The following is a 22566-nucleotide window of genomic DNA, read 5'->3' as shown; positions in this document are numbered from 1 at the left end:
TAGACTCATGAGAGAGAAGCTTCAAGCCGCGCCATTCGGTAAGAACTTTATCTTTAGTATCGCTTGGAAGAAATTGCTTCATGATCGAAACTCGTAGAGTTTTCCATGTCTTTGGGGCTTCTCCATTGCCACGAAGGCTAGCCCACCATTGACGAGCTGATTTTTGGAAGTGCATAGCTACATGGCGTAGCTTGGAGGACTCTGTGAAGCCCTCGTCCCCAAAGGCCGCATCAAATTGCTGGATGAAGGCCAACACTTTGTCGGTAGCACCAAAGGTGCCATCGTAGGTGACAAAAGAGATACTCTTTCCTCCCTCCTTGAACTTCTTTAGCTTTTGTGACCTTCTCCATGCAGGAAATGATTTGCGATGTCCTCCCCTCTTGTATTCTCTAGGAGAATAGCCATAACTTTCATCGGAAGAGGAGGAAGGTGAAGAAGAAGGAGAAGAGGGTGACCTCTTCCTAGCCCTTTTCTTCCTTTGTTTCCTCTCTTGCCTTTCAGAGTGATGAGGAGAAGGACTATAGGTTGCTCTTTTCCTCTTGGGAGGAATAGGCGATCGTCTAGACCGCCGTCTTCGTGGAGCCACATCTTCAGAAGAACTTAGACTGTCATTGCTTTCTTTCTCTTTGGATTCCTCCTCTCGGATGGGAGAGAGTCTTCTTTTGGGGGTCTCTTCAAGAGGCCTCCTAAGCTCTCTCTCCTCTGGGAGAGGAAGGGAAATTCCATAAGCACGAAGTTGTTGAGTAACTTCGGCTTGCAAAGCAGGGTTGCCCATAGCTTGCTGCAACCTAGCGACGAGGTAATTCACAAACATGGGAGCATCATCATTAGCACCTTCATGTGCAAAATCAAAGCTATCAATGTTCATTCTACTCTCTTGATTATTGTCAGCCATGTTAACAAAATTTATGTTTATACTTAGTGTATGCTTTGGCAATACAAAACCTTAGTTGCCACTCCTCTTAGCCTTTGAAAATCGTCTCTTAAGTATCTACACCCACGGCTCAAAGTGGTTAATTATAGAGAGTAGAGGAGTAGGTCTAACATAGCAGAGTTGCCAAGGGCTAGCTCCTTTCGGACTTCTTATGGCTCAAAAATGGTAAAGCCGTAGGCAAGTCTAAAAAGACTCCATTATTAAGTCCAAAGCTCCCGAGGTGTGCACCATCCCCCACATAGTGGGCTTAACAAAACCGATATTAGATCCCAGTTCCACTTACTCTATTATAATTAACAACATCAACCATTTATAGGCTACTTAAGGACCTCTCTTCTTAAGCAAGAAAAGAGAAACCAAATGCTCTAATACCAATGTAATGGAATTTGCCTATTCAATTTGAGAGTAGCGGAATTTAATGAGAGTACTTTCAAGAAATGATTTTGGGAGCATAGTGGGTTGACATAATTGAAGATAGCAACATAATCATAGCAATTAGTTAACTTGGCATAGACAATACTTTTGCAAGAGAGAGAATTTAGAGAACATGACAACAGTTGAGGACCGGATTTATGTGGAGCCGGTCCCCCCTCCAATAGGCATTGTATTATGATTTCTCCCATAAAAAGAGACTTGTTACAATACATTCTTTGTGTTCCTTGTGACCTAGGTGAAGCAATGAAGATGGAAAGCTTCATGCATCACCATCATAGAATAACCTAAGCTTGAAGAAAGCTTTAACTATACCAAGCCTCAGTCCCAAGACCTCAAACACCTTCGAAGGTGGAGAGAGGTAGCAGGGAATGAGGGTAGGGAAGAGGAAGAAGAAACATTTCGTAGGAGAAAGAATTAGTTCCTCACTTATCATACTCTTGTTGCTAGCATACATAATAGCACAGTAATGAAGAAGAAGGAGATGGCAAGCTTAAGCATTGAAGCATGGATCTTGGTTGGATTTGCACTCCATAGCCAAGAGTGTTGGTGTAGGCTCTCAACCTCTACTTGCTTGGAGAAGGAGAGGGAGCTCTTGCACTTTGCATAGTACACAATGAGAGTGTTTGTGAGTGTGTGTGGGTGAGTATACCCCCTAAGCACCCCCCTAGCTTGCTTGGGTCGACCCCCCCTTGTAGCTCATGCTTGAAGCTCATTGGACCCCTCCAGGCCTAGCCAATCACAAACCGGAGCCATTACAAGCAACATGGGTAGCCTTGGGACAAGTGTCTCCCTTTCCCCTTTGAGAGAGAGGACTTGATAAATGCAAAAACAATTAGATAATTCAAGTAATTCATCATTGGACCCCTTTGAAGCCTAGCCAATAGGCTTCAAGTAACACATGAAGGTAACATGAGTAGGGACCTGACATGTGTCCTTGCTGCCTCTTCAAGCTAGGGCTTCCCTTGTGAGTGTGAGTGTGTGTTCTCTCTCTAATGCCTAGGAAAAGGGCTCGCCCCCCCTCTTGTAGGGATGCTTTTGACTTTAGGAGCTCAAGCACCTTAGTCATCAAGCATGACAAAGCACTTGGACTAGGGGGTATTCCCACAAGCATCTCAGGCAAGCATGTCAAGGCACCTCAAGCACCTTAATCAAGCGGCAAGTCAAGCACCTCAAGCATGGAGTAATTCAAGCACCTCAAGCACCTTAATCAAGAACCTCAAGCAGGACAAACACCTCAAGCACGAGAAGCACCTCAAGCAGGTCAAGCACCTCGAGCTTGGGCCGGGTTCCCACCTCAAGCTCAGTCCTAGCTTACCTAAGGTCAAAGGACTTTTACACACATTATTGGAGGTCTTCAATGAAGCTAACCCTAAGGTCTTATGCTCCATTGGTTAGCCTTGCTCTTGATAGACCATCTCCCATTTGGGCCCCTTTACTATTGGCCCCGTGTTGAGATAGATCTATAAGCACATATCTATATCTTAACACTTGTTCCCATTTATTCTCCCACATTAAGTGATCAATTTAATATGAGAAAATCATTTGGGTTGGTTAGATATTAGATTTTATGACAACATTTGACGACGTGGGGGACCTATCTTGATCCAATCAATGCTGCCCTACTATTTACACACACACACACACACACACACACACACACACAGAGGGAGAAGAAAAAGAAGAAGAAGAAGAGAGTTTTACCGTCGTAGGAAACTATCCCAAGAGCGAGCTGTGAGAGAGAGAGGAGCACTGTCCGGAAGCTCAGCTGTCAAGAGCCGGCCGCCTCTCTCTCTTTCTTTCTCTCTCTTTCCGAGCGCGCAGGTGCAGGCCACACTGAGTCTGCTCTCTCTCTCTCTCTCTCTCTCTCTCTCTCTCTCTCTCTCTCTCTCTCTCTCTCTCTCTCTCTCTCTCTCTCTCTCTCTCTCTCTCTATTATGGGGCGGGATTTCTCCTTTTCCCCTTGCTGTGAACCGGCATTTGGGAAATTGAAAACGGCAAGATATTAAGCTCATCTGTCAACAGCCGGCCGCCATGGTCCATCTTCTTCCTAGTCCCGACCAGTGTTCGGGAAAATCATTTTTCCAAACATACAAAATTCCTTTCCTTGAATTTGCCAAGAGGAAATTTTAGAAATTATGGGGCGGAATTTTTCTCTATTATGGGGTGGAATTTATCCTTTTCCCCTTGCCGTGAACCGGCATTTTAAAAATTGAAAACGGCAAAATATTAGGCGGAATTTTTCTCTATTATGGGGCGGAATTTCTCCTTTTCCCCTTGCCGTGAACCGGCATTTTAAAAATTGAAAACGGCAAGATATTAAGCTGAGACACATCACAAAAAAGGGCAATTATGTCTAAAACTAATGAAGCAATTCATCTCCAAACCTTACTCTCTCATCATTTATTTAATATCACATTTTATTTCTTTCTCTCTCTCTCTCTCTCTCTCTCTCTCTCTCTCTCTCTCTCTCTCTCTCTCGGAACAGGTGGCCAGGCAGTTTTCAATATAATATATCATTTCATTTTTCCCTCTCCCTTGCTTCTCTCTCTCCCTCTCTGGGAACACAGGCGGCCAGGCCATTTTATCTCTCTCTCTCTCTCTCTCTCTCTCTCTCTCTCTCTCTCTCTCTCTCTCTCTCTCTCTCTCTCTCTCTCTCTCTCTCTCTCTCTCTCGTTGCCAAGGCCGCTTCTCTCTCTCTCTCTCTCTCTCTCTCTCTCTCTCTCTCTCTCTCTCTCTCTCTCTCTCTCTCTCTTTCACCATGCAGCCGAAGCGCAGGGAACACAGGCCGCATGAATGGGGGACCGTGCATAAGTGGAGGTCAAGGGGGCCTCGTACATAGCGCGAAGGCCGTCTCTCTCTCTCTCTCTCTCTGTCTCTCTCTCTCTCTCTCTCTCTCTCTCTCTCTCTCTCTCTCTCTCTCTCTCTCTCTCTCTCTCTCTCTCTCTCTCTCTCTCTCTCTCTCTCTCCAACTCTGCGTGCAGTCCTCTCGCTGATCGCGCGGCTGCAGTGCACACCATCCGGACTGACCGGATGAAGGAGGTAGCGCCACCTGGCAGTCGGAAACACCCCCCTTTTTATCTCTCTCTCTCTCTCTCTCTCACACACACACACACACATAACATTTGACGACGTGGGGGACCTATCTTGATCCAATCAATGCCGCCCTACTATTTACACACACACACACACACACACAGAGGGAGAAGAAAAAGAAGAAGAAGAGAGTTTTAACGTCGTAGGAAACTATCCCAAGAGCGAGCTGTGTGTGTGTGTGTGTGTGTGTGTGTGTGTGTGTGTGTGTGTGTGTGTGTGTGTGTGTGTGTGAGAGAGAGAGAGAGAGAGAGAGAAGAAAAAGGGGGGGGGGGGGGTGTTTGACCTTGCTGTCGCTTTTTTTTAAATTGATCTCATAGGTCATTTGGGCTTTTTTTTAATCTAATAGGTCGTTTGGCCTTTTGAAGACGTTAATATAACATTTCATCTCTCTCTCTCTCTCTCTCTCTCTCTCTCGCTCTCTCTCTCTCTCTCTCTCTCTCACACACACACACACACACACACACACACACACAGCATTTGACGACGTTAATATAACATTTCATGATTCATCTCTCTCTCTCTCTCTCTCTCTCTCTCTCTCTCTCTCTCTCTCTCTCTCTCTCTCTCTCTCTCTCTCTCTCATGCGACATGCATGGCTGCCTGTGATCACCTGAAGCAAACCTTGCGCGCCTGACTGAGCCCAATTAAGGCTTCTGACTGAGCCCAACAAAAGCGAACAGTCGGAGAGAAGCAGCGCGTCCATCTCTCTCTCTCTCTCTCTCTCTCTCTCTCTCTCTCTCTCTCTCTCTCTCTCTCTCTCTCTCTCTCTCTCTCTCTCAGCGGCCCGGTTGCAGTGCGCACACCTCCGGAGCTGGCCGGTTGAAGCTGCTCACGACACGTGGAAGGGGGGGGGGGGGGGGGAATCCACACACACACACACACACACACACACACACACACACACACACACACACACACAAAATGAGCAAACCATGGTAAAGGGAAGAAAAAATGGTGAAATATGTGAGAACTTAGTTCAAAAATCTTGCAAATTCAAAAATTCGACTATTATTTCCGGTTTGCTTCTTTGCAAGGAGGAAACTCAGTCCCTTAATAAAAGAGATATTCCTGAACAATGTTTTACCTTATATAATTCTAGTTAAACTCAACCTAAGGATTTTATCATTTTCTTGTTATTTTAGAAAGCGACCGTGACCCTTTCACTTGTTTTTATAAGTATGGTTTGCAGGTTCCTATCTTCGCAACTAAGGAAAATTGCTTTCCAACGAAAAGGTATGTAATGAAAATGAAAAATGACTTATTTATTGTAGGTGAGGTGGAAAAAACTAAGAAATGATAGCATATTTATGGATATTTTATTATTTAACTGCTCTTTATGAGCTATGGCCATGTATGTTCGACCGGCCAATATGTATTCACTTTGAGCATTCAAGAAATCTATAAATTAATAAGTGCAAGAGAAAAATGCTCACTCTTGCACGGGGGGAGATTGCACCTAGTGCATGTGTCAATTCTTCTCTCCTCTCCTCTCTTGCCTCCTATTGTGTCGGTGTAGCACTCCGCTCTAGGATGTGCATTTGCACGTGCTCTCTTAATCTCTCCTACTCTCTACCTCTCGATCACGTGGAATCTCGATTTTGTGCTATGGGACTGGCCAGGTATGCAGATTTGTTGGATTTATGGCTTGTAATATGTGAATTTTTGTATTTTGCAGGGCTCTTTGTGCTTCCGGCTGTAGCACAATATGCAGAGCTAAGCACCCACTTTCATCAGCCCATTGAGAAGAGACACACTCTCAACTCACCATGTCAAGCTCTCAAAAAGTAAGAGGGGCACTCCTACATCAAAACCCCCACCCTTCACCGTAGGCTATAGCAACATGACATTTCCTCTTCATAGCTAAAAACACCTCTTCACTCACGAAGCGAAGCAGATAAGGTTCATTTTTTTAAAATATTTTTTAATCACTGACTCACTCTTTGAAATCTTAACACTTTTATGTACAAAAACAACAAAACTATGTATCCTGCGTAATTGGTCCGCATGCAGAGAGCGAGCTGGCACACAAAGCTTTTGTACATTTTGTACAAGCATGCTTTATTTACATTCAAAGGTCCCAAAAGCATAAAGAACACCTCTTAAAGTCTTTGGGATGATCACATCATTCCTTAAAAAAAGGTCACAACGTGTAAAGTGCCTCCTCTTTGCGTTATAAAATAGTTATAGAAGAATAGTTAGTTATAGATGTGTTAACACTTGTAAAGTGCATCCTCTTTGCCCCACACACACACACACACACACACAGAGAGAGAGAGAGAGAGAGAGAGAGAGAGAGAGGGGTGGGGCACTTGCATGGGCAGTAAGTGATTTAGAGAGAGAGAGAGAGAGAGAGAGAGACTCACCAAGGGAGAATAAGATGGAGCTATCATTTGTTAACGCGTGTAAAGTGCATCCTCCTTGCCATTATAGAATAGTTATAGATTATGGATGAGTTTCTCTATCTCTCACAATGGAGAGAGAGAGAGAGAGAGAGAGGGCATCGAAAGATGGTGTGAGCATTGATTGATGTTGTCCTCGCCCAAGATTATCACTAGATTATTGATTTTGAAACCGTGGAGAATTGTCCCTCTAAGATTTGGGTATGTGTGGATTGGCTTTGAGTCACTACTTGAGAAAAGTGTCCCTCGGCTCCGGTTGAAGTTGAAGGGACGAAAAGAAAGAGAAATCCGCTTGAAAAATATAAAAAAATAGAGTAAAACATTGACTATTTGGGAAAATTTTCCTCAAGGAATCTACGCTAAAGGGAATTTTATATGTTTGTGAAATTGATTTTTCTCCCAACACTGCTTTGCTTTGAGTATAAATTAAAGGCTACTTCGTGGGGTCTGCCCCCTCGCATTGTGCGGACTCCAAGTAAGTGGGCTAGACAAAATCAGTAGCTTTCCTGGTTGTTGTCTTTCTCGGGGTAGAGACTGCGGGTGAGGAGATCTTTCAAGTGGGGGCCGACTGTAGGGCTGAGATCCAGACAGAACCATAGGTCCAGCGGCGATGGCGACTCATCATCGGTCGCAGGAGCGGGCTGCTGCTCCGAATGGGAATGCACATCAAGGCAGGCATCGCAGGGAGAAGACCCAAGGTCTCCATGACGATGATCCTCACTGAGTGTGACCGGGGCAGGAAGGCTGCCGCTGTCGAGAGGGATATCAGGGGGAGGGAAAGAAGCTGCGGATTCAAAATTGTCTGCATGAAGAAAATCGTGGTAGTGAGAGGAAAGGCGAGCGGCCTCCTGCGCTGCAAGCTTTCGAATGGAGGCTGGAGAGAGGCAGGTGTCCTGAGCTGAGGGCAAGGGTAGCGAAGGGAGGTTGAGTACAGCTGAGGAGCCGCGCAAGCAGGCGGCGGCCACATCGTAGGCGCGGGCAGCTTGGTGCGCAGTCGCGTAAGAGCCCAGCCAGAGGCGGTCCCTACTGCTGGGCACCCTGATTTCGGCCACCCAACGCCCCCAACGCCGCCGCCTCACGCCTTTGAATTTTGGAAGCAACCGGCGGCCCTGGTGGCGTTGCCCTTCGTGCGTAGGCGTTGATGATGTCATTCAGATATGGGTTTGTCTTGGTAGAAAATGTCTTTGACCCAAGATTGTCCCAAACTACTTCATATATGTCCTCCCGGCCGACACGGAATCAGGAGAATGGTCCCGGCTGGACACGGAAAACTCCGGCACACTGTAAACTCCTACAGTCCCCTGCTAGCGCCTGGGAGAGGGTCTCTCTCTGTCTCTCTCTCTCTCTCTCTCTCTCTCTCTGTGTGCGTGTCTCTGTCTCATTGCTGCCGTCATCTCATCCTTCGATTCATGTCTCTTTCAATCTACGACACGGAGGAGGGGCCAACATGCTTGCACACCTGTGAACGTCCAGCTATGGCGCTTTTTTTTTGCCAAAAGGCAGATTCCAAATCTCTCAAAGACCTTCACTGGTTTTCCGCACATGTCAATTTTCTAAGATTAGAGCGCATTCGCATGCTCTTCGCAACTTTAACTCTACCTTTTTAGGCAGAGTTTAACCCAAGCATTCTTCATTTCGGAGATTCGTGACACCACTGAAAACTAGAACAGGCTTTTTAAAGACAAAAGCGTACAAATGAGATGACACACGCTTTACCCCCTCCAACTCGGCATGCGGATGTGCTCTTACAAGCTTAACGAACGAAAATTGTTGCGTTGCGGTTAATGAGCGTTTCGAACCGTGCAGGGGTCTACCTCAGCGCATTGACAAAAACAGCATTCACACGAAAGGACAGGGGCCAATTTAAAACTCCGCCCAAACGGACAGAGTTACCAAACTGTTGGTGAACGAGGCATAGCCAACAAACAAGCCTAAGGGGCAACACCACGCGAAAGCGTAGTTAATATTTGTGGAGGTGGTGTCATTGGTTCAGCGGGGGTTTGCTACTAACGGCAACTCCTCCCATGCAAAACACTTCTAAGAGGCCCCCCCCCAATAGATCCTCTAAAAGGCTCTACAGGGCCTTTAAATTATTATTTTTTGTCCCTATACCATACCTTAAACTATTTTTGCAGCCCCCTCAATCTCATCCAAAGAAATAAATGGTAGCCTCTAGTGATAGCTACAATTTAGGTAAAGGGAAACTCCTTTTGGAAGGGCAACACTAGGTCAAAAGGGATTGGCTCCTAAAAGTAGAGTAAACTAAAAGGGCTACAAAAAGCAGCCAATGGGGTATGGTGGGGATATGGGGTGCTACATGTCATTTTGAGGGGTCCTCCAAAGGGTGAAGGGCCCTGGCCCCTCAAACCTTAAGGCCCTTTACGGGGCTTATGGGGGGGCCCTCTAATCACATGGGAAATTGATATATAGTTTTGGGAAAATCTAAACACGTTTATCATGGACTTCTATCGTGTTTTGTAGAGAGAAAGTCCAAAATGGGCTAGATAGGGAAGAGAGAGGAGGATGGGTTTTTTTTGTATTTCAAATATTACCGTGTCTATTATCGTGTTTATTATCGTGTCTATTACCGCTATTATAGCATCTGATATTATCGCGTCTATTGTTTAACCCAAATTTAGGTGTTTAAATATTCAAATTTTAGTGTTTCCCTCTACTTTGCTTGTGAAAACAAATTAAATAACACTTTATAAAATATCAATAATATGAGAAAAATAATATTTAAACATACAACAATAGCTAATATGAAACTACGAAAAGTTTGCTCCATCTTAAAGTTAGCTTGCACCTCCATGTAAAACAAGCACTGTTAAAGATGAGAAGTCAATATGGATGACATCTTTTGTTGAAACATGGGGATGATAGAGTGAAGTGTGCCCACATTTTACCACATGGTAGCACCTATATTAGTTTTGTCATGTGCTATAGTTATGTAGGCACCTCCATATAAAGCAAGCAATGTCACAGATGAGAAGCCAAACATGTACGACATCTTTTGTCGAGGCATGAAGATGATAGAGTGAAGTTTCCCCACATTTTACCAGATGGTAACACCTATGTTAGTTTCTTCAAGCGTTACCTTGCAACAATGTGTACAATACAAAACGCTAGCTCCACTTGCACCCATAACGCTTTATAATATCAACGCTTCTTTTAAAAAATGCAAAGCATTTGTTACTTTTCATAAATAAATATTGTTTCAAAAAATTATAGATATTTTGTTATCGATTAAATTAACCACTCTCACTTGATTAACCTAATTTAGCATTCTTCACAAAATTACAGAGAGAGAAAGAGGGATAGAGAGAGAGATAAATGGACGGCACAAAAATAAATTTGACAACTTAAAGTATACTAAATGTTTATGAATCATCTTCCAAAAGATCTCTACAAGAAGTGCCATCCAATTCTAGGCCCATGGATCCTAAAGCAATAAAGAGAGAAACATAATTGTCGTTTGTGGATGTGTTGGCTTCATCATATTCGAATTTGTCATCCTCCATGTCGTCATCATCATCATCATGACAATCATTCTCGCTAAGACTTGTGGCCGTGGGACTTGAATCATCGATCTCTCTCACCTCTGTCTCCCCCTTATCCAAAGTAGTAGGTGGTATCCGCTCGAAGAAGAAGAGCTCAAAGTGAGTAACATTGGTATAATTAATGCTACAAGCAAGAGAGGGTAAAGAAAGTAGTCACTCATCTGTTCACAATTGCATGGCAAAGCTAAATTGTAATATTTCCGTGTGGGATGCACACTAGAGTCCACCATGTATGGTTGGCTTTTACACTCCACGGCACCTTGCGGCCTACGGTCTTTGTCAGCAGACCATGCCATGGGGGAGTCAAGGAGGGACTCCCTTCATCCAGAGCCTCGCACCGACGGCACCTCCTTCTATGGTCCCTTCTTATCGACCTACTCCCCTTCTATCACATGGCCCCACTCCCCTTCCATCATAGTATCCTACGCCATTTCATTCCACTCTAGTTTTACCCAGTATCGTCGACAACCCACAACTGCTCGACGCACTTCTTCTGGTAGCACGCATCGCCCTTCGTCTCAGGGCAACGAGCGTCGAGAGTGACGTAGCGATGGGGGATCTTGTGGATTCGCTTATTGTGGTGGCGATGGTGGTGGTGGGGGGGGGGGGGGCAGAGTCTCCTATCTCAGAGCATGTCGCCCCAGACGTAGAGGATGAGGCTACTGAGGTACTCATGCCAGATACGCATGGGTGCTACTACAGAGTAAAGTATGGCGACGAAGTGAATTCTGATACTGCGCACGTAGGGCATTTCCATGTCATCTTCAGATTCTTATACATTCAACATATAAGAATTATTTTGTAAAGTTCACTAATGACCAGCTACCCGATCATGCACGCTACATTGAGGAATCGTTGCATGCTCGATTCTCAAATGCCCCTAATGAGCGTTTTTTGGCACAGTGGTCGAAGGGCTACATTAAAAAGTTTTTGTAAAACAAGCAATTAAGCGTACGCTGCACAGCAGCCAACCAAGTCGCAAATTAAGATAGGAGCTACCACAGAGGCAACCTGGCAGATGCAGAGTGGGAGTGGGTCATGCAAGAAAAGGGAGAACAAGCTGCAACAGGCTCATCCTATAGACAATGTTAGCAGCAAGCTAACTCAGATAACTCGAATAACATTTTTCAAAGCTTTTATTGTAAAACCACTTATTATTTTGATGAATCCGGAATATTGTAACTCCCACTTTCCAGATAAATAGTGTAATTGATAAGCCAGGGCTACAAGCTTCCTGATTGTATCAACCTCTCTTTAGTTAGAGCTCCCTGATTATTAGTTTTGATCACAAACACCTTGGCTAAGGTATAAAAGCCAATTTTTATAAGTTTTGGATGTGTGAGCTAACGGTGCTCACTTCTCTCCTTCTCGTGCTTCCTACTCCCTTCCTGGTTGTCACATTGCAGTGTCGTCTGTTGCGTTGCAACCGCAGGTAAGAGTTCTACGCATTGACGTAATCATTTCATGGTATTCCGTAGCTTTTGGCGTCGCCGACCCGCGGCCTAATTTCATATAATAAGTAGAAATTTAAGCTTCAAAATCCCAAACTAAGTATAGGTGGGGTATTGAGGCATCACTGCTAAGCATTTAGACGCATTCTGGGTCAAAAACGACTAGGTCAAAAACTCACTGCTATTAATAATTGTGATTTTTGCACTTGACCTAAAGTGAGATTTGAGACCATAAGTATGTGTGCTTAGGTCTTATAAACATATGCTAGAAGTTTCGTGACGTTTGGATGTCGTTTGATGCTGTGATGGATGTGATTTGTTTGCCCATTAGCGACTAGTTTTTGGTGATTTCTGTCATTTGAGTATAGCTTGAGTTAGATGCGAGTTTTTTGTTGTTTTCCAAGAGATTGAAAACCTCTTGTAGCCTCTATGCACTAGTCGAGTCAGCTTCGTCCCATGGATTGACAATTATATTCATGATCCTCGCTATGTCTGCAATAAGATAGAAGTGAGGTAGACACCCGTCCCACATTTGGCTCCACTGCCAGATATCGAAGAGACCTAAACCATGGAAAAACACAAGCGTCTTGTGAAGTTATCCTTTAACTTCCTCTAGGATCACCTAGAGTTAAAACTTTCTTTTTAAAACCGCATAGCTTAAGATTGTCCTCTTTTGCTGTGTAGAGGTAGCTTGGAAGTAGGTTGTACTTGCTAAGTACCTTGTAGGATTGTAGGATTAGATTAGGATTTTGAGAATGATTAATGGATGAGACAAGTCTTAAGATCAATGCTCAAAAAACCATAACTAACAAGAAAATGAGTGTTTGTGAATACTTCCCACAACCCCATTGCAGTAGAACCTAGGAGTAGGGTAAGTAGAATCCGAGGTGGAATCTCAAAACATTTCTCTATCCAAAAGAATCAATTGTGAATTGTTTATGTGAAGTTGCAGAATTTCAAGTCTACGGCTAGAAATAGCACCAAAAGGCTGTCAACCACTGAATCTGGCTGGATTATGCTTTAAAAGTTGTATGAACCAGTGGGTAAGCTTAAGGACGCATTGAGGTAAAAATTTCAAGAGTTTGCAAAAACTTAGATTATTTACTTTTTCTTGACATAGTAGGCCAAATTAAGTTTGGACTTGACTCAGAGGCTTAAAATAGATCATAAAAAGACTGTCCAGTGAAAAAGTTGAAAAAAGTGCTCATTTTGGGCCAAAAGTAAATAATCGCAATTATTTACTTTTAGCTCAAAAGTGGCCAAGGTTGATACGAGAGACTCTATGCATGTGTACAAACATCTTTTGTAAAGGCCCATGGAATTTGGATCACCAAACTGACTAAAAATTTGGTAAAAACTAAATTCTTTATTATTGTGTAGAACTTGAGGGAAAATTGGAAAAATTTTGTTCAAACTTGGTGAAACTTGACTCATAGGCTTATATTGATGTGTTAAACAAGTGTACATCCTCAGTTGACGAAAAAGATATAAAAATTTGAGAAAAGTAAATAATCGCGATTATTTACTTTTGTTCCATTTTTCAAGTTTTTTGATCAACTTAACATACCGCTAGTTTTAGCATGTTATATTAAGCCCACAAATCAAATCTGGTAAGATTTGGATCATTTGATTGAAAATTGTGGCAAAATCTGCAAAGTCAGTCTGCAAACACAAAACTGTTGACCATTTGAACAAGAATTATCCAAACTTCATGAAACTTGGCTAGGGAGATTAAGTTGAGCTGCTTAACAAATCTGTATCAAGATTGTGATAAAAAATTGCATAAAAATAGCAAGAGTAAATAATCGTACATCTGCTACAAAATTAGATATTTTTGCACATTTGAGTATATAACAAGGTGAAGCATATCAAGTAGACCACACAAATCAAATTTGGTGAAATTTGGATCACAAAAGTAAGACTTAAGCCAGATTCTCGAAAATTGAGTCTGCGAACACGAAACAGATGGTAACTTGAACAAATTTTGTTGAAACTCAGTTAAACTTGTCTAGGGACCTTAACAAGTTGCATACTTGGCAAACCAAGCCAAAAAGTGTAAAAATTTGAGAAAAAGTAAATAATTCACGATTATTTACTATTGATACATAGAGACGGACTTTTTGACTTTTGAGCTTGTACAGTGTTATACCAACATAATACAAGACCACCGGTTAATTTTGGGTTCAATTGGATCCAAATTAGTATATGTTCACTCAGTTTGCAGGTTGCAGATTAGTCCTTTGACTTTTTGAAAAAGTAGAATCTGAAAGTCTCAATTGCTGACTCACTTAGCTCAAATTGAAGTGAAACACATAGACCAATCACAATAGCGAGCAAACATTGTACAGTCTTTGTGAAAGAATAGCTAACTTGATTAAAATCGATACTAGGATCATGTAATGTACCCAACATTTTTCAATAAAAGTATTTTATTCACTTTGCAAATATTTAAAGTTTGCATTTTATTAAGTCAAAGAGCATTCTAATGGAACGATCGGATCAGAAATTGGACTCTTGAACTCTGAATTATGACCCTTATTCACTTGAAAACTATAGGTTTATGGAAAACTTAAGCCTCAAGACTGTATCTAAAGATAAGAGTTGACCTTTTTGGAAAGAGAGAGCAATTTTAGGAAAGGAGGAGTATTTTTAGGAAAGAAAGAGGAGAGAGTTAAGTTTAGAGTTCTTTTCTTGGAAGCCAAGCTTCTTTTAAAATTGGACAACTGAAATCGCGCATCAGAATCCATGTTTGTTTTATTAAAAATAAATAAAAAAAGAGCCGTGAACGTACGCGTACTTATCTCTCTTTGCTTCCCTCTATTCTTAGCTGGCCTTGAGAGCATATATAAAGACCCCTCTCCCTTCACTTTGAAGACACACACTCTTAGAAGCGGAATCTCTCTTGCTTTGACGTCGGAGTTACCTTCTCTCCCTCAAGCTCTTTCCCTCAAGCCATCTCCATCTCCAAGTCTTTCTCTACCATCGTCTTGTTTTCTTTCGAATTCTTGAGTTCTCTTTGTCTCTTTTCCTTTTCTCTACCTCGTTACGATGGCCTCGAAGCGAGTGACCTGAAGCTCTAAGGATACTCATGTCATTCCACCTCCAAGGAAGGTGCAAAAGAAGATATCGTCTACTCCAATTATAACTCAAGTAGAAGTATCGACTCCAAGAGAAGGTGAAATCGTTCAACCTCAAATACGGGAGGCACTATAAGAGGAGTTGTCTATAACCGCTAACATTGCCGCGGAAAAACAAAGGAAAAAGGAGAGAGAAAAATTTTTGTGGGTGGCAATAACCGCGGCTATGAACGCGGTAGTGGTTTATCAACAATAAGCGTGGTAATAGTTGCGGCAATATACCCGCTGCTATTACCACGACCTTTGTCGCTGCTATTACTATGTATATTACTGCTAAAAGCCAGTTCAAAAATAAAGGTGCTCATTTGGGCCACCCAAATTTGGGTGGCCCAAATGAGCATCTTTATTTTTGACCTGCATAAAACAATAAGACATCAATTGTTTTTTGGAAGAGTATAAAAAATACCAACGAACTGAAATTGAATTTACTTTACCTTGACAATTAAAAATGTAGAAGATCAACTATTTAAAAATGTTACAATAAAAATTAAATAGTTGTATATACATTGTGCCACATTGGGACTTTACGAAAGTTTTGACAAGATATTTTTTAATCTAATCCTCGTCGTCGTCCAGAGGCACGTATGTTGGATCACTTTGGCTCTACATAAACCCAAACCAAATTAAACAATTATCCACAACTCAAAACAATTGATACAAAAGTACTTGTTTAAACTTACCGCTTGTAGTGGTCCAACCGCTGCGTCGAATTGCTCGCAAGAGATGTGGTTCTTTTCAAACAACCATCGCCAAGTATCAAATTCTGTATGTTTCTCCCAATACTTGACCATCTCTCTGGTTGGTCGAGAGAGAGTGACATTTTCCTAAGTTAGCAATAACAATACCAAATTATCATCTACAATCTTTATAATCAACGATCGACGTTATAATTCAAATAATCTTACATATTTATCCTTCCAAGCTCCCTTGCCTCCTGAGCCATAGTGCGTGGAAGTTTGTCTTGCGCGGGCCTCGCGTTGTTGTCTATATGATGAGCCCGTTCGCAGCTTGATCACTCTTCTCTTGAATTGCCCACTCCCACTCCGCGTCTGCCATGTTGCCACCGCGGTAACTCCTGTCTGGATCTCTGACCTGGTTGGCTGCTGCACGCCACATAGTGAACTGCTTGTTTTTTAGAAATGTCTTTATGTAGCCCTCCAACCATTGTTGTGAAAAATGTTGATTGGGGACGTTTGGAAATCTAGCTAACAGAGCGTCCTCAATGTACCGTGCATGATCGGGCAGTTGGTCTCTGAACTTTATAAAACAATTCTTATACGTTGAATGTATAAGAATTTGTAGATGGCGTCGAAATGCCCTGCCTTGTGCTGTGCTGAAATCAACCTCCCCACCATATTTAACCCTGTATAGAAGCATCTATACGTGTCTGGCACGGGTGCGTAAGTATCCTCGTCCTCTACGTCAGGGACAACACGCTCTGAAAGTGGGGACTCCGTTCCCCCGCCACTACCAAAACATGCAAAACCACAAGATCCGCCGCCGCTTCGTCTCTCATGGCGCTCGCTGCCCTAAGATGAGCGTCGACGCGCGCTACCAGAGGAAGTCCGTCGACGATGTTCTAGAGAAGCCGGAGTAGAATGGAGTGGCGTAGGACCTTGTGATGCCATGGGAGTAGGACCCTGCGATGGAATAGGAGTAGGACAATAGGAAGGAAGAGCAGAGGGAGGTGCCGTCGGTGTGAGGCTCTGTAGGTAAGGAGTCCCTCCCTGACTCCCCCATGATGTAGTCTGCGGAGGAATGCCGTAGGTCGCAAGCTGATGTGGAGCGTAGCGGCCAAACAAATCCTCCATCGAATGGAGGTACTTCTCTCATAAAGAGATAGCCCGCTGTAAGTCAGGATCTAAGACCGGTGTAGGAATCTGAGAAGGATAGGTGTAGGATGGCCATGCCTGTAAATAACCAAAAAAAAAACCTATGACACTCATGGTTTATGGTTAACTACGTAGAAACATTATTTATTTATTTGCTTGTTCTCACTGACTCAAGACTCGAGTCCAGTGGAGGCGTTGTCCACCCCGGGTGGGAGCCCACCTGAGATGTGAACCAACCAAAAGAAGAGCCAGTTGGCTGCTCCTCACCAGTTGGTCTGTCGTCTGACATCTACATTACAAAGAGCAATATAAGATTAAGCTTTTGACCCTACTCACTCATCTAAATATACATACACAAGTATATTACCACACAAACATGTAGATACATATACATACTAGTAGACCTAAGTAGAGGCTAGTAGTGCCAAAGGTCAACTGCACCTCTTTAGAGATCATCGCAGTCTCAACCGTGGTAAAACCAAAGGTGCCTCTTAAATGTGGGGGAAAAGGCTTTGTTATGGAGTCTAAATATGTCAATGGGATTTCATCTTTATGTTAGGAAGTAGTTTTAATTAGAAGCCTTGATTTATTGACCTGACTTGTGGTGTATGACTCTTATAACCATGAATATGATGGATAGAAGACTTCCTCTCTTCTATTGCTCATATCTCTACTTTGTGGAAATGGAGTAGGGTGTCGTCAAAACGAAAAAGGAGAATAAAGGAAGACCATCTATCAAGTCGTCCAAATCTTCTCGGGGTTGGGGACCTCACAATTGGTATCAGAGCCTAGGCCCTTCAAAAGGTTTAATTGGCTACTTCAAGCTTCCTTATGTGTATGGTTTTCTATACCCATTACCTGATTCGCAGAGATATTACGTTACGCCAATTGACGTGTACCATAGTTATGGTTGAAACCTCTATTATGATTTTTCATGCAGAGATCTTTTTTAGACCCCTATATCACATTTTGATGACCTTATGATTAGAAGATTGAGTTGTTTTTCTACAAAGAAACTATTTGATTGGTTAAGTCATGTAAGTGAGTTTTTTTGTGTGGATCGAATGAGCCATGACCGGTTAAGGCCTGTGATTGGATGACCCATGACTGGTTAAGTCATGTGTTGAGATAATTATGACTCGTTAAGTCATGTGATTGAGATAAGTCATGACTGGTTAAGTCATGTGACTGATTTTTGATAGACTGGATAAGTCAAGATTGATTAAGTCATGTGATTAGGTTTTATGGATCAAATAAGTAATGATTGGTTAAGTTATACGATTGAGCTTTTAGTGGATTGGCTAAGTCTAACTTTGAAAACTACCCTATTGATTTGAGTTATTATAAACATTGATGTATACTCAGAGCAATCCTCAAATCACTTCTACGTTGGAAAATCCTCAAAATGATATTATTTACACGGAGATTCAAGAAAATAAATTGTTTCTCAAACAAATGCAACCACCATCTTTTAAAAGAGAGGGTGATGACATTGAGAAAGATTCAGAAGTATGGATTGAAGCTATGGATGACTACTTCTCTGCTGCAAGGACCACACCTGCAAATCAAGCGATGTTAGGGATGTTTCGTCTCTTAGGGAAAGCAAAATTATGGTGGAAACAACATTGTCATGATATGGGAGTATTAGAGAACTCCCAGAGTATCAAACAAGTGGTGAAGGAAAGATACTTACCCTCTGCCCATGAAGCGATAAAGATGAATGAGTTCTTTAGCTTAAAACACTACAATTTATCATTGGAAGATTACTACTCAAAGTTTATAAGGCTTAAACGTTACGCACCATCAATGACCATAGAGCAACAGGTAGCTCGCTTTTGTCAAGGTTTAAGAGAACCAATTAGCTCGCGATTGGAAGCCCTGAAGCCTATCACAGTGCAAGATGCTTTACTATGAACTAAACCTTTGATGAAGGAACAAGGGATTACAAGAAGAATTGAACAGAATTAGAGCTTCAACGATAGACAACCATAAAGGGTTTATGCTACTAATGCGCAAGATCCTCGATGCTTGAATGTTTGATGCTTTGAATGTGGAGAGTTGGAACATTATCAAAACAATTTTCCACGACTGACTAAGGGAGCAGTAGTAGCAAGTGAAGCAAACTAAGGACATCACTCTTTTGGATATATTGGTGGTCGAGATAGTAATTAGAGTAAGAGTATCCTCACTTTTTCTCGAGATGAGGACATCTTGAATCCCTAGGTTGGGGAGATTGTAATGTAACCAACATTTTTTAATAAAAGTATTTTATTCACTTTGCAAATATTTAAAGTTTTCATTTTATTAAGTCAAAGAGCATTCAAATGGAATGATTGGATTGGAAATGGAACTCTTGAACTATGAATTATGACCCTTATTCACTTGAAAACTATAGGTTGATGGGAAACTGAAGCCTCGAGATTGTATCGAAAGATAAGAGTTGACCTTTTTGGAAAGAGAGAGCAATTTTAGGAAAGGAGGAGTATTTTTAGGAAAGAAAGAGGAGGGAGTTAAGTTTATAGTTCTTGTCTTGCAAGCCAAACTTCCTTTAAAATTGGACAGCCGAAATTGCACATCAGAAATCGTGTCCGTAAAAAATAAGAGCCGCGAATGTACGCGAACTTATCTCTCTTTGCTTCCCACTATTCTTAGCTCGCCTTGAGAGCCTATATAAAGACCCCTCTCCCTTCACTTTGAATACACACACTCTCAGAAGCGGAAGCTCTCTTGCCTTGAAATCGGAGTTACCTTCTCTCCCTCAAGCTCTTAGCCTCAAGCCATCTCCATCTCCAAGTCTTTCTCTACGATCGTCGTGTTGCCTTTTGGATTCTTGAATTCTCTTTCTCTCTTTCCCTTTTCTTTACTTCGTTAAGATGGCCCCAAAGCGAGTGACCCAAAGCTCTAAGGATGCTCATGTCGTTCCACCTCCAAGGAAGGTGCAAAAGAAGGTATCGTCTACTCCAATCATAACTCAAGCGGAGGTATCGACTCCAAGAGAAGGTGAAGTCGTTCAACCTCAAACACGGGAAGTAATCAAACATGTCGCTAATCCAATAATACAAATTTATAATTTTGCATTGCTATTCATGTTGACTTGGGAAGATAAGAATAGGGATTCCATTAAACCGTCCAAGAAACGTGATTCTATGACAAGAAACAAGCATATATTTTCATAGATTAGTGAAAGGAGTGCTTGATAAAATTGTCACTACTTGTTAAATTGTTATTGCTTGAAAAATTGTTATTGTTTGATAAGTTGTTACTGGTTGATATGAAGAGTTAGTTGATCATGTTTGAAGAATCATCTAAAGAGAAAAATTGTTGAAAGAATATCTTTGTTACTCGCAGGTAGCGAGATTATTCCGCGATTAGCGGAAATTAAGGTGGGATTATCGGCTCTCTTTTGTTTCTCGCGGCTAGCGGGATGACTCACGGATAGCGAGATGCCTAGCGATTAGCAAGATGCCTCACGGTTAGCAAGATGCCTCGCAGTTAGCGAGATGGGAAGGTTGTGTAATTGGCGGTTAGCGAATAAATCCTTTGCAAAGGGTTTGTTAGAAGTTAGACAAAGAAAGTCCACGAGTAGCGGCAACTCATGAGAATCTGGAAAAGTTATCTTTGTTGAATTATAGGGTTGTCTTCATTAGGCCTTGTCTGAATTGTTTTGGTATTGTTTGAAGGAGTATATAATATTGTGCTTGGAATTAATTAAGGAACAATGCTTGTATATGTAACACAGTGTGGTAGTAATTAGAAAACAAGCTAAAAGTGTGAGTGTGGGGTGGAAAGTGGGGGCTGGCTCAGGTTGCCAGTCAAGGATGGGTGGTCTCGATTAGTCAAGAAACTTTCCACTCCTCTTATTAAGAGAAGAAAAATTAGAGATTCATTGTGCCAAGAGTTGAGATGTCCCAAAACGTACGTGCTCTTGAAAGTTAGGGACTCAATTAGTCGGATACTTTCCACAAGACTTCTAGTTAGTTAGACTAAGACTCATATCATATTTATGGTTTATGTATGGCGGCCTTGCCTCTTAAATGTGGGAAAAAAGGCTTTGTTATGGAGTCTAAATATGTCGATGGGATTTCATCTTTATGTTAGGAAGTAGTTTTCATTAGAAGCCTTGATTTATCGACCTGGCTTGTGGTGTATGACTCTTATAACCATGAATATGATGGATAGAGGACTTCCTCTCTTCTATTGCTCATATCTCTACTTTGTGGAAATGGAGTAGGGTGTCGTCAATGGAAAATGAGAATAAAGGAAGACCATCTATCAAGTCGCCCCAATCTTCTCGGGGTTGGGGACCTCACAAATCAGGTTGCAGACAAGGAATTGAAAGCTTGACAAAAGTTGCAATCAAGTCAAGTGGAAGAAGTTGACAACAAGTGAATCTGACGGTAAGTACTCTATCTGGGGCTTCATAAGTCTATATGAACCTTAGATCTCATCGTATACTAGCAAACCAAGGCATATTTGGAGAGACTGTCAGTAGAGTATCCACCGAAGAGAGTGTGAATCAAGGCGATCTCTTGGACACTATCTTTGAAGAAGTCTCAGACACTTTTTCAGAATCAACATCTGAAATGTCTTCCTATTCAACTCATTTAGGAACCGGAACTACAGTGCGATATAAGCACATACTCACGTTTTATAAGACTAATCACCATGGAGCTCAGGTTTACCTAGATCCTAATCAAGACTATGCTATTCGCATTGATGACCATGGTATAGAGTTTGAAGAGGAAATCAGGGCAAACAAACAAGGAAAAATGTATATGGATAAAAATGAAACTCAATATTTACAAGTTTAAAACCCTGACATGATAGAAAAATGGGGGTTAGAAGTAAATACCATAATTCTTTATATGGCAGCATAAGAAGGACCACCGACTTTAGAATTCAAGGGATACAATCAAGTTGATTTGAAGCCCTTGAAATGGATTAGTACGGATAATCCTAGGATCGGAGTTATTGTTGGGAGGATAGAAACGTTAAAGATCTTTTATGGACTTCTCATGCAAAATCAAGACAACTAACGTCCATGAAGATCATCTACATCTTCAAAATCAAAGACGAGTTCAACAGATCTACCAACCTACCTGTTTAGGGATTGTTATAACAATAACTTTGTTATGATGAGTCTAAGGAGGTGGAACAAACCAAATACCAAGGGTACTCCATAAGAGATTGGATAGTGGGCCAAGGACCAGAAACTATTCCAAGAGATGAACTCTGAGAGAGATCTTTTGAGAGTAATTTTAAAAAACCAAAAACTACCTCATCACGAAGAAAACCGGGTGACACTAAAGCCAGTCGAGGGCTACATGAGTTACTATTTCCAACAAACTGGTTTGAAGGACTTGAAACAAAACCAACTGCAAGGATATTGGGAGTTGAACCAAATAGACGTGTCAGTCGAGCTGATTTTTAAAAATTTCTCAAAAAAAACTACAGTGGATCTGGGGATCCATATGACCACTTAGCAAGCTTTAAGCAAGTGTTAATAGCAGAAGGCATATTTAATTTCCATATTCAATTTGAGGGATTTGGAATGACATTAGAAGGAAAAGAACTGACATGGTTTCAAAACATTCCACCAAGATCAATCATGGACTAAAATACATTACCTCTAGGATTTGTAGCTGCATGTTCCAAAATGGGATCAAACATAATACGGTAGCTCAAATCTATAGTTTCAAAAAGAAACAAAGTGAGTCTATTAGGGA

At 41.9% G+C, this 22566-nt stretch overlaps 2 protein-coding genes across 2 annotated transcripts in view; one reads left to right on the top strand and one right to left on the bottom strand.

Annotated features, from left to right (window-relative positions):
- LOC147448886 (uncharacterized) overlaps window positions 1-22566 on the top strand; it is a 171450-nt gene that overhangs the window by 20782 nt on the left and 128102 nt on the right. The window contains exons 3-4 of the mRNA XM_086521477.1: window positions 5651-5694; window positions 6137-6245. Coding sequence (XP_086377603.1) covers window positions 5651-5694; window positions 6137-6245 — 153 coding nt within the window. The remainder of the gene's footprint in view (window positions 1-5650; window positions 5695-6136; window positions 6246-22566) is intronic.
- LOC147448887 (ethylene-responsive transcription factor RAP2-1-like) lies at window positions 6830-8059 on the bottom strand. Its single transcript, XM_086521325.1, has one exon. It carries the CDS (start codon window positions 8009-8011, stop codon window positions 7355-7357), a length of 657 nt encoding a protein of 218 aa, XP_086377451.1. The 5' UTR covers window positions 8012-8059; the 3' UTR covers window positions 6830-7354.

The sequence above is a fragment of the Adiantum capillus-veneris genome, chromosome 10 (assembly GCF_014529385.1).
Source record: "Adiantum capillus-veneris isolate H3 chromosome 10, ASM1452938v2, whole genome shotgun sequence".
Taxonomy (NCBI): Eukaryota; Viridiplantae; Streptophyta; class Polypodiopsida; order Polypodiales; family Pteridaceae; genus Adiantum; species Adiantum capillus-veneris.
This window is presented reverse-complemented; position numbering and strand designations above follow the sequence as displayed.

Bases quoted from the DNA above. Each gene is read 5' to 3' on its own strand.
- LOC147448887 (XM_086521325.1), bottom strand. From the start codon at position 8,011: ATGACATCATCAACGCCTACGCACGAAGGGCAACGCCACCAGGGCCGC.